Source organism: Grampus griseus (assembly GCF_964374135.1).
Source record: "Grampus griseus genome assembly, chromosome: 12".
In the NCBI taxonomy this organism is placed as follows: Eukaryota; Metazoa; Chordata; class Mammalia; order Artiodactyla; family Delphinidae; genus Grampus; species Grampus griseus.
Genome location: NC_139006.1, coordinates 15480937 through 15492851, shown reverse-complemented (window position 1 = coordinate 15492851; position 11915 = coordinate 15480937). Strand labels below are relative to the sequence as shown.

The following is an 11915-nucleotide window of genomic DNA, read 5'->3' as shown; positions in this document are numbered from 1 at the left end:
GTGGGAGTTCAGAGTCTTAACCACTGCACCACCAGGGAAGTCCTTATATTAAATTCTTAATGCCACTGAACTATATACTTAAAATGGTACATTTTGTTATATATAATTTACCACAATAAAACAATTCTAAAAAAACAGTATATATTTTGCTTAGCAAATAGGACCACATCATTTGCCATTATTAGCATATTGATTATCTGAAAGGTAAATGAATAAGCAGCAAAATTAGGATTCAAATCCAAGTCCACTGGATCCCCCAAAGCTATAACTTTAACCTCTACACCATTTTCAATTGACCTGCACTCAATGAATATTTTTTGAATGAATTATTCCACACCCTATTTTCCCAAAGAAATTCCAATTTTATACTTGTACAATCTATGGGGAAATTCAGAACATGGTTGCCTTTCCTTACATGTATTTTCCACTTTGACACTGTTTTTATTTTGAATTATATACATGGAGGGTAGCACTGGGGTCTGTTCAACACTTAGAGCTTCTAGGGGACTTCCCTGGCGGTTCAGTGGTTAAGACTGCACTTCCAATGCGGGGGGCGTGGGTTGGATCCCTGGTCCGGGAACTAAGATCCCACAAGCCTCGAGGTGTGGCCAAAAAGCAAACAAACAAGCCACTTAGAGCTTCTAAAGGTGAGAATCAGGCCTTGGAATGGAGCAGGAACCCTCCCCAAACCCTTGTAACCAGAGCTTGGCAGGTGGTGTAGGCTAAATAATAGTCCCGAAGTATGTCCCTGTCCTAATCCCGCAAATTTGTGGATATTATCAATACTTTATATGGCAAAAGGTACTTGGCAGGTGTGATTAAGTTAAAGACCTGATAAAAATATATTTGGTCTTTGTCCTGGGTTACTGACACAGAGCTCCTAAAGCCCATGAAATTTTCCTGAGTGATGGGAGCGTCTTTTGTTATTCATAAGGAGCTCTTTTTTAAAATTTATTTAATTTTTTTTGGCTGCATTGGGTCTGTTGCCGCGCGCGGGCTTTCTCTAGTTGCGGCGAGTGGGGGCTTCTCTTCGTTGTGCTGCTTGGGCTTCTCATTGCGGTGGCTTCTCGTGGAGCATGGGTCTAGGCGCGTGGGCTTCAGCAGTTGTGGCACGTGGGCTCAGTAGTTGTGGCTCTCGGGCTCTAGAGCGCAGACTCAGTAGTTGTGACGCACGGGCATAGTTGCTCTGCAGCATGTGGGATCTTCCCAGACCAGGGCTCGAACCCGTGTCCCCTGCACTGGCAGGTGGATTCTTAACCACTGCACCACCAGGGAAGCCCCAGGAGCTCTTTTTGATCACACCTGAGTTTATGTTAATGAGGTGACTTAGGGTAGGGACCCCTAGCCGGCCACCAGAAAGACCAAGGGATTAGAAGGTTGGAAATTTCAGCCCTACCCAGACTTAAGGAAAAGTGGGGAAGGGGTGGTAGTGCTGGTGATTAAGCTCCATAAATACTTGTGAGCTTCTTGGTCGGTGAACACATCAAGAGGTGCTGAGAGGGTGGTGCACCCAGAGAGGGTATGGTGCTCCAGGCACCACCCTTACCTTGCCCTATTTCTCTCTTCCATTTGGCAGTTCCTGAGTTGTATCCTTTATAGCAAACTGGTGAATGAATATAAGTGTTTCTCTGAGTTCTGTGAGCCATTATAGCCAATTATCAAGCCTGAGGAGGGAGTCGTGGGAACCCTCCATTTGTAGCCAAGTCAGACAGAAGTGTGGGTAACCTGGGGACCCAGTACTTGTGATTGGCATCATGTGAGAGACAGTCTTGTGCGACTGAGCCCTTAACTTGTGGGGTCCATGCTAACTCCGGGTAGGTAGCATCGGAACTGAATTGTAGGACATTCAGTTGGTATCTGCAGAGAATTGGAGAATTGCTTGGTGTGGAAAACCCACACATCTTGGTGTCAGAAGTATTTGAGTGGAGAAACTCATCTTCACAGGGAGATACCCTGAATTATCCAGTTGGGATGTAATCACAATGGTCTTTATAAGCGAGATCTAGGATCAGAGGAAGAAGGTGATGTGAAGACAGAAGCATTTGCACTGGTGTACCTAGGAGGAAGGGATCGCAAGTCAAGGGGTATGGGTGGCCACTCACTACCAACAGCTTGACATTAGCCCACTGAAACTGATTTTGGACTTCTGACCTCCAGAACTGTAAGAGAATATATCTGTGATGCTTTAAGCCATAGAGTTCGTGGTAATTTCTTACTGCAGCAACAGGAAAACTAAACAAGAGGTATTTGGATGCTAAGGAAGTAGGATCTCAGGCACGAGGTTCCCAGCCTTGTCCGCAACAAGCAGTCCTGCCCCAAGCATTGCACAGATGCGCCAGAGCTGTAGGAAGCAGGTGGACTGGAAAGCAGGACATCTCAAAGGTAGAGATTTGGATTCCACCTCTGGAACCTTGCTTGCTAAGGGACTAGTGCAGTGGTTCTAAGTATGATCTGGGAATCCTTAGCATCCCTGAGAGTCTTAAAATGAACCCATGAAGTGAAATCCATTTATCATGCTGCTACTAAGATACTGTCTTTTCACTTTCATTCTCTCACGAGCATAGAATAGCTTCCAGAGGCTGCAGGACATAATATGTGATAATGCAACAGATTGAACATAGCAGCACATATGAGAAGCCAGCTGTCTTCTATTAAGCCAGACATTAAGCAATTTGCAAAAATGTAAAACAATGCCATTCTTCTCATTTTTGTTTTGGAAAATGTTTTTCACAAAAATATTGCATTAACATGGAATGGTTTGTTGTCTTTAAAAACAAATCTGTTAATAATTATTTGGTCTTGATATGGTATCAATAGACATAACCCACATAAATAAAAAATTCTTTCATATCTTTAATAATTTAAGACTGTAAAGGGCTCCTGAGACCAAAAAAAGTTGAGAACCACTGCTTAATGTACAGAAAGATTTCTTGTGGCCATTTTTACAATCTACCACATATATATAATCTTTTTTATCAAAATGAGATACTATGTACTTTACATGACTTTTTTTTGTATATTTGTGATTTCTTCAAGATTCCTAAGAGTCTTGATACATATTATAAAGTTGCTGTCTTGAATATTCTGCCCATCTGTATTCCACAAACAGTTCATGAATGTTCATTTCAACAAATCTTCAACATGACGTGTTAAAATATATTTTGCTAATCTTAATAGGTAAAATCAGTATCTCATTTTAAATGTACATTTCTTTACTAGGGAAACTAGATCTTTTTCCGTAAATACTAGTAATATATATGTCTTCTTTTGTGAATTGCCTTTTTGTCTATCAAGATTTGTCTTTTTCTTACCAATCTGAATTTTTAACAATTTATATTTTGTGGGTATCAATCTTGTCGTTTTCTTTTTTTGGGGGGGGGCCGCGCCACACAGCTTGTGGGATCTTAGTTTCTTGACCAGGGACCGAACCTGTTGTGCCCCTTGCAGTGGAAGCTCGGCGTCTTAACAGCTGGACCCCAGAGAAGTCCCTTCACAAGTTCTTATGCAGCTACTTCACTCTTTGTAACACTACATCATACTCCAACGTATGGATGTAAACTACTGATCCCCTACTGATGGAACCTTTGGTGCTGCAATGAACATCCTTGCATATACCTAAGAACTGGTGTGAATATGCACGAACAGAAACCTTATTTTTCAACACCCTGAAGGTAGCTCTAGCCCTAAGCTCACAGACACTGATAAATCACAAATACCTTTTCTTTATCGTAATACATCTGTCAAGTAGACCAGACGCTTGCATTGGCCTGAGCAATGTTTCCTTGCTCCTGGGTAACCTACGTGACAAGTCAAATTATCATTATTATTTAGTAGGGGCCAGTCACATGGTGGGAAGGGCAGTTCAACATACAGGGTGTGCAAAAGCTCTGAAGCAGGCAAAACAGCCCAATTTGAGGAACTAAAACTTAATATGTTGAGGGGCAGAGTAAAAATGAGTCGACTGGAGAAATGGGCCAATCAGGACTCGTGGCCATAATTTTGGAGCCAAACCTTAGAGTGATAAGGAGCCACTTAAAGGGCTTTAGTCAGAAGTGATGTTGGAGTTTGTTTCAAAAAATGCATCAGAACTTATCACTATATACCTATCAGTACAAACTTACTGGAACCGTTAGAATTAACGAAGACAATCATGGGAATGTCATGTACAGCACGATCACTATTGTTAATAACACTATATTGTATATTTAAAAGTCATTAAGAATAGATCTTAAAAGTTCTCATCACAAGAAAAAAATTTTATAACTATGTATGGTGATGGGTGTCAACTAGACTTATTGTGATCATTTTGAAATATACACAAATAACAAATTATGCTGTACACCTAAAACTAACTTGTCAATTATACCTCAATTGAAAAAAAAAAACCACCTGAAAATAGCCAGTGCTGAGAAGGAAGTGGAATAATTGGAACTGTTACATATTGCTGGTGGGATACAAAATAGGTTTGAAACTTTCTTACAAAGTTAAACTACACAACCCAGCCAATCCTACTTGTAAGTATTCTAACCCAAGAGAAATGAAAACATATGTCCACACAAAACCCTGTATGTGAATGTTAATAGTGGCTTTATTCATAATCTCCAATAATTATAAACAACCCAAATATCTTTCAATGGGTATTATTTTAGAATAAACAGTGACACAATGATACAATAGAATGCTGACTGACAAAAGAACTACTGAACCATTAATGTGAACAAATGTCACAGATATTATGCCACAGAATATATTACATGATGTTCTGGAAAAGACAAAACTAGAAAAACAAAAATTTTATCAGTGGTTACTAGGAGTGGAAACTGACTTTTGGAAGGAACTTTGGTGGTGCTTCCCAAACTGCAGAGGCCACTGCACTGCACACACAAAAAATCAATTCTACCAAATGTAAATTATCAATAAAATAACTTAAAAAACCCACGTCTAATGACACATCATTTTAGGGAGCCTGTAGGGTAACGGGCACTCTTATACATGAGTATAAATTGGTACAACCTCCATGGAGGGCAGTTTGGCACCACCTACCAAAACTGCCTAAATCCTGACTCAGCAAAAAGCTACTTCTTACCTGATGCTTGCTCATCTGTATGCACACCGCAAGTTACTCACTACATCGCACTCTGTTACCCAGCACTTTCTGAAAGTTTGCTTTAACCGAAAGAACTTCATTTGTACCTGTCTTTGTTAACTAGAAAAAAATCAAGATTTTCACTTTTATGAAAAAAGGCAAAGGGGGAAAACAGCGGTTTTGTTTTGCAGAGAGCCACTAGAGACGGCAGCATGTCTGGGCAGTGGGAGTGGCACCGGCAAGCTCCTTCCCTGGAACTACACTCTGACATCTCAGCATCCAGAGCCGTCACTTTGAACTGTAAGCATCTGTGTTTTATCCCATTTTATGCCTCTGTTAGCAAGATGTGTCATAAGGTAATTTCTTCACTTTATGCCATTTTGGCTTACACAAAGTTTCAGAAGCATACTCTACTTTTGGATAGCAGGGGAAACCAGTATAATTACAAATGACGGAAACCCAAATATCCATAGAATGCACTACTACACTATGCAGCAGTAAAGATGGACACTTCCTATGGAATAATCAAATTCATTTGTTATCTATATAACAGCATGTACTGCACATGGGGTTTTTGGTTAAAAACAGGGCAAGGTAAATAATTATACTAATTTGTTGTGTATGCTTTAAGAAACTAGATACACAAGAAACTAATAGTAATGACTATGGAGAGGGGCTGAATTGGGCAGAAATGGATGTTAAGTCATGGAAAGGGAGGAAAGTTTGTGGCCTGAGAGCCCACACTTGTTTCTCATCCATGTACCATTAGTACTGACCTGTTGTTCAGTGATGGCTGTGGAAATGCCACGACTTTGTATTGGTAGGTGCCGGGTGAAAAAGCTGAGAAGACACTTAGGAAGCTAAAGATGTTGATCCAAAGAGGGGATTCCACTGCAGCTGATAGCACTCCCCTCCAATCCCACTCCTCTTAGTAGAGGCTAACATCCCATCAAATTGGCTGAGCCATACCACACCTTCAGGCAGATTAAAAAAAGAAAAAAGACACAAAGGAAATGGACCCAATTATTTAATTAGGTTCTTTGTAAGAAGTTTAGAACACTACTTTGTGAGGATAAATTCCGTTTGTAAGAGCGAACACAGAGCGGAGGTAGCCCTGGAGCTGAGGAACAGCTTTGATTCTTCGCAGAATTTGTGAGTCCACAGCTTTCTGATCAACCTTCCGCTGCTCTGTAATCTCGTATTTCTAAAGAAAAAGAAAAATCATTTAAAAAAAAAGGGCACAAGTACCAAACTCCACATTAACTAAGAAATCCTACATCACAAGTACTCAATCCCAGGAATATTTAGAAGGCAATTTTTAAAAATTAATTATTTTTATTTTTGGTTGTGTTAGGTCTTCATTGCTGCACACAGGCCTTCTCTAGTTGTGGCGAGCGGGGGCTACTCTTCGTTGTGGTGCGCGGGCTTCTCATTGTGGTAGCTTCTCTTGTTGCAGAACACGGGCTTAGCTGCTCCGCAGCATGTGGGATCTTCCTGGACCAGGGCTTGAATCCGTGTCCCTTGCATTGGCAGGTGGATTCTTAACCACTGCGCCACCAGGGAAGTCCCTAGAAGTCAACTTTGATAATTCTTTCCTTGGAGGGCTCTGAAATACAACCTATTTTTAATATAATAATAGCAACTCTTGGGCTTCCCTGGTGGCGCAGTGGTTAAGAATCCACCTGCCAACGCAGGGGACACGGATTTGAGCCCTGGTCAGGGAAGATCCCACATGCCGTGGAGCAACTAAGGCCACGTGCCACAACTACTAAGCCTGCGCTCCAGAGCCCATGCTCCGCAACAAGAGAAGCCACCACAATGAGAATCCCACGCACAACAAAGAGTAGCCCCCGCTCGGCACAACCAGAGAAAAGCCCATGCACAGCAACGATGACCCAATGCAGCCAAAAATAAAATAATTAGCAGAATCTGGAAAAATATTATTTCCCAGATAGTCCTCATTATTTACAGCTTTTCTTTTTCCAACAATTCTTAACCTTGTTTATTTTCACTCCCAAGTAGGAGAGCCAGAGCTATTAGAGGCAAAGAAAGAAATAGCTTACCTCTCTCTCTGTGTCGAAGATCTCACCTTCCTGGTGCCTGGGCTTACGCAGTTTCTTCTTCTTGAAGTAAGCATCAGTGAGATGTTCTGGGATTTTCACACCACTGATATCAATTTTGGTGGAAGTGGCAATGACAAATTTCTGGTGTGTTCTTCGCAGAGGAACTCGATTGAGGGACAGAGGCCCTAAGGGGGGAAAATATAGTGAGGGGAAAGGGGATACAAAGATTCAAGAACTGACTGGATTTGAAGAAACCTGTTGAAGCTCTAACTTTTCTCTGGATCCAAAGAAATTCCAAACTGCTTTTTACTGTCAGCATCAGGCTTTTTTCAAGATCTCAGTTTGTCCAAGGCTCCCCCCATCCTCAAATTTTAAAGTTACCCAGATTAGGAGAGAGCATAGTCACTAATACAGATTGGTCAAAAATCACTGGTCCTTGAGGACAAATTTAAACTGAGCACTGTTTTTTGGAGTAAACAGTTCACTTTTCCCCTATCCAGGAACTCCATCCTGGTGCCAAGGGCAGACCAAGTCTTACGAAGACAAGTCTTATGAAGGATGCATTCCTAGGAGTTAGTAGCCAACCATTCTGCATTTTAGGTGGCAGTTATACCTGGTGATACGTTGCCACGCAAACTTTAAATACCTGCTTCCTCAGACCTCCCGTGTACATAAGGCAATGAAATAGGGCAAAGAATCTCATGACACTGAAACTTCTATTTAGGTGGGAGCAAAGTGTATACTTCAAGCATTTAAAAACACATGCTTCAGGACTTCCCTGGTGGTCCAGTGGGTAAGACTCTGCGCTTCCAATGCAGGAGGTCTGGGTTCGTTCCCTGGTCGGGGAACTAGATCCCACAAGCATGCCACAACTAATGATCCCGCGTGCCACAATGAAGATCCCACAATGCCACAGCTAAGACCAGGCACACCCAAAATAAATATTAAAAAAATTTTTTTTTTAAATAAAAATACAACCTTCAAAAGAGTAAATCCCAAGAGTTTTCATCACAAGGAAAAAAGTTTTTTCTTTTATCTAAATGTGAAGATGGATATTGAACCTATTGTGGTAATTATTTCACAATATATGTAAATCAAACCATCATGTTGTACACCTTAAACTCGCAAGAGTGATGCATATAAATTATTTCTCAGTAAAACTCAGTAAAACTGAAGGTGGGGAGACCTGCAAATTAAATCCAAGGATCTTCTTACCAGTCACAAGTAGCAAGCCACTGCTCAGCTGCTTCAGGAAAATGACCCTCTGTAGATTAAAAAGAAATGCTAGATGGTTCCACAAATTAGAAACTGACTTCTGAATTAATCAAATCACAGGTTCCTAAATTTGGTAAAAAAGGAAATTTCTACATATGCATATGTGCAGCAGTTCTGGAAGTAACTTACCAAACTAATAACAGGGGTGACTCTAGGATACGAGCAGTACTTTTGTGTGCTTGATTTTTAATGAGCAGCCACTACTTTTAACATTAAAAAAAAACTAGTACCCTTTAACTCAGTAATTCTATCCCTGCAAATCCATCCTAAGAAGTTAACTCAAATACATAAACATTTTTGGGTACAGGGACATCTGAATCACCTGTAACAAGTAGTATTACCAACGACAGGAATTGGTAATAAGTTATTGTCTATTATTGACTAAACACGTTATGATAGTGACTGGGTTGTTGGTTTTGTTATGGATCACTCTCACCTCTCCCACAGAACCTCTTGCTACTAACTGCAGTTCACACAGGTAAACAAATCCTATCCAGAGAACAAACTTATTAGGATCAAGTACTCCAGGTACCTCAAGTGTCATGCTCTGCTCACCTTGCCTCTGTGGCGCCCAGTGAGGATAATCAGAATGGTTCCAGGAGTGATGCTAGCACGCAGTTTTCTCACATGCTTACTGAAGGGTTTTTTGCCGTGACTCAACAGCTTTCGAGGCACATCTTCAGTAGGATAATACCTAGGCTGGAGAGAGCCCATAGGTCCAACTTATTTAAATAATCTAATCAAGTCAGTAGAGCTGGTTGTGAGGTCAGTGAAACCTTCACTACAATCCTGTAGTTACTTGAACCACTTTATTCACACTACTGCATTTTCACTTCTAATATTTTAAAGGTAGAAAAGATCAACGCTGCTTCAATAGCTTTACATGCAAAACATAGGGTGGAATCCATTTAACTGAAGGAGCTGTGTCCAAGCAAAGAGGGAAAGCATCAAGCAAGTTACCTTTGTAAATTTGGAATAAACCAAACTTTAGAGATTACATGGCAAGCTATCATTATATACTGTTGTGTAGCAGTGATTCTCAAGTTTTTCTGGGGTCCCTGACCCTCTGGGGTCCCTACTTCTCCAGAAACACACGCCTGACACAATTTTGTATGTTATGAAAAAAGGCATGGCTTGTTTTCCAACTCAAATTAAGTGTGTTCATATGCTTCACATTAACATGCATCACTTCCATCTTATCCATAAAGAATAAATTGTATAAAACCATAGACATTAGTTTAGATCAAGACTGCCAGTTCATTTATTGTAAAAATAAGACCCCACACAGGGCTTCCCTGGTGGCACAGTGGTTAAGAATCCGCCTGCCAATGCAGGAGACACGGGTTCGAGTCCTGGTCTGGGAAGATCCCACATGCCGCGGAGCAACTAAACCCGAGCGCCCCAACTATTGAGTCTGCGCTCTAGGGCCCGCAAGCCGCAACTACTGAGCCTACGAGCCACAACTACTGAAGCCCCCGCGCCTCGAGCCTGTGCTCCACAGAGAAGCCCCTGCACCGCAACGAGGAGTAGCCCCCTCTCTCTGCCATTAGAGAAAGCCCGCGCACAGCAACGAAGACCCAATGCAGCCAAAAATAAATAAATTAATAAATTAATTTTTTAAAAAGACCCCACACAAAGACTCTTTCGCTTATGACAAGTAACTCAAAATAATCTATTTCTAACTGTATCATTTTAGTGGACGGTCTTTCTTTTACCACAAACATTAATACCTAATAGAAAAATCAGCTCACAAAACCTGTGACAAGAAGAAATCAAAGCGCCATTTTCCCTCTGGTGCAGTAATATTCAACTGTGAAGAGTGTAATACATCTGCAATAGTCCCATAATGGAAATCACAGAGCAAACCTTTATTTTTCACAGAGAAAACGCTGGGTCTTGTGCATGGTAAAGAGGGGCCAAGAAACACCCACTCTAGTGGACAAATGTTCTACAGGTCTGGGCGCACCCTAGGCTCTACGTATGGTAAGTCTCACAACAACCCTGTGAGTCAAAACTTTATTCCCATTTTACAAGAAACAAAAGCACAGAAAAGTAACTCTACTTAAGAACAGTAAATAATAAAGCGAAGTTGCAAACCCAGAACTATCCTCCATTGATAATCCTCTGGTAAACATACACTTCTAAAACCTGAGCACACACACAAAAATCCTCACAGGAGGGCTTCCCTGGTGGCACAGGGGTTAACAATCGCCTGCTAATGCAGGGGACACGGGTTTGAGACCTGGCCGGGGAAGATCCCACATGCCACGGAGCAACTAAGCCCGTGCGCCACAACTACTGAGCCTGTGCTCTACAGCTCACGAGCCACAACTACTGAAGCCCGTGCTCCACACCAAGAGAAGCCACTGCAATAAGAAGCCCACGCACCGCAACGAAGAGCACCCCCGCTCACCGCAACTAGAGAAAGCCTGAGCGCAGCAACCAAGACTGAATGCAGCCAAAAAATAAATAAATAAATAACCCTCACAGGATTCAAGCTTCAACTAAACACCCAAATTACAATCTCCTCCAAATCTTACCATTTTGCGAAGTTTAACCACCCGGGTACCACCATTCTTGTCACCACCAACTGGTTTTGTGACAGTAGCAAGAACTTTCACCTTCTTTTTCTTTTCAACCTAGTAGGACACAAATGCGTCAAAAAGTCAGAGGCAGACAAACGTTTTAATGTTAAGACATAATGCTCAGGGCTTCCCCTCATCCCTTACCTTGGATTTAGCTGCTGAATACTTCCTCTTGTACAAGGCCTTTCTGGAATACATAGCCGATCGGGAATATCTGCCAATTCCTCTGACCAGGACAGGGTTTCGGCTGCAGTGGGGCTTCCCCTTCTTAACCTGCTTCACCTTTTTAACCTTGCCACCAGCATCAGTCTTCTTGGCTTCAGGTTTTTTCTCCTTAGTATCTGGCTTCTCAGGCTTTTCACCCGCCATCTACCAATACATATATTTTTTAAAAAGGCATTTCACCAATTATCTCATAGCTATACATCGACAGGCCTCCCAGACTGCAAGTCCTTGCCCTCCTTCTCCATCCTTTACACCCCTCCCACTATAAGATACAGGCCTTCCTCCAAATCGCCACACATCTGCAACAATATCCATAAATGGTTAACTTTTAGGTTGTCTCCCCAATACCGTATAACCTTCTTGACGATTTGAATATATCTCACAACTATTATTTGTTCGCTACATATATTTAGAGGTCAAAAGTCCCTATTCCATTATTTGTTTTACGAATTAGAAATCCTAGACTTAGCTTTAACAATCTCCACAGCCAGAAAGCAGCGAGGCTGTAACCTGAAACCGTTTGCTTTCAGGACTTTTGCTCTTATCAGACTGTCTCACTCAAGAAATTCCGTTTAGGAGGCGAAGACACACACACACAAATGGCCCAAACTCAGGCCAAACTGAAAAAAGCGAAGCCCAGCAGGCGACTTCCGGCCGCGGACGTCGGGAGACGGGAAAAGT

The 11915-nt window shown here is 41.7% G+C and overlaps 1 protein-coding gene across 1 annotated transcript; it reads right to left on the bottom strand.

Moving 5' to 3' along the window:
- Positions 1 to 6096: 6096 nt before the first annotated feature.
- On the bottom strand, positions 6097 to 11403 carry RPL6 (ribosomal protein L6). Its single transcript, XM_082668010.1, has 6 exons — positions 11154 to 11403; positions 10965 to 11063; positions 8980 to 9123; positions 8365 to 8413; positions 7150 to 7334; positions 6097 to 6290 (listed from the first exon to the last, which is right to left on the bottom strand). The coding sequence occupies exons 1-6, from the start codon at positions 11376 to 11378 to the stop codon at positions 6138 to 6140; spliced, it is 855 nt and encodes a 284-aa protein (XP_082524136.1). The 5' UTR covers positions 11379 to 11403; the 3' UTR covers positions 6097 to 6137.
- Positions 11404 to 11915: the final 512 nt, after the last annotated feature.

What these genes read in the sequence shown, in the direction of transcription:
- RPL6 (XM_082668010.1), bottom strand. Translation starts at nt 11,378, where the DNA reads ATGGCGGGTGAAAAGCCTGAGAAGCCAGATACTAAGGAGAAAAAACCT. An exon ending in TGGTTAAACTTCGCAAAATG is followed by an intron (nt 9,124 to 10,964) that starts GTAAGATTTGGA and finishes GGCTCTCTCCAG; the next exon opens with CCTAGGTATTATCCTACTGA. An exon ending in TGGCTTGCTACTTGTGACTG is followed by an intron (nt 7,335 to 8,364) that starts GTAAGAAGATCC and finishes TTCCCCCCTTAG; the next exon opens with GGCCTCTGTCCCTCAATCGA.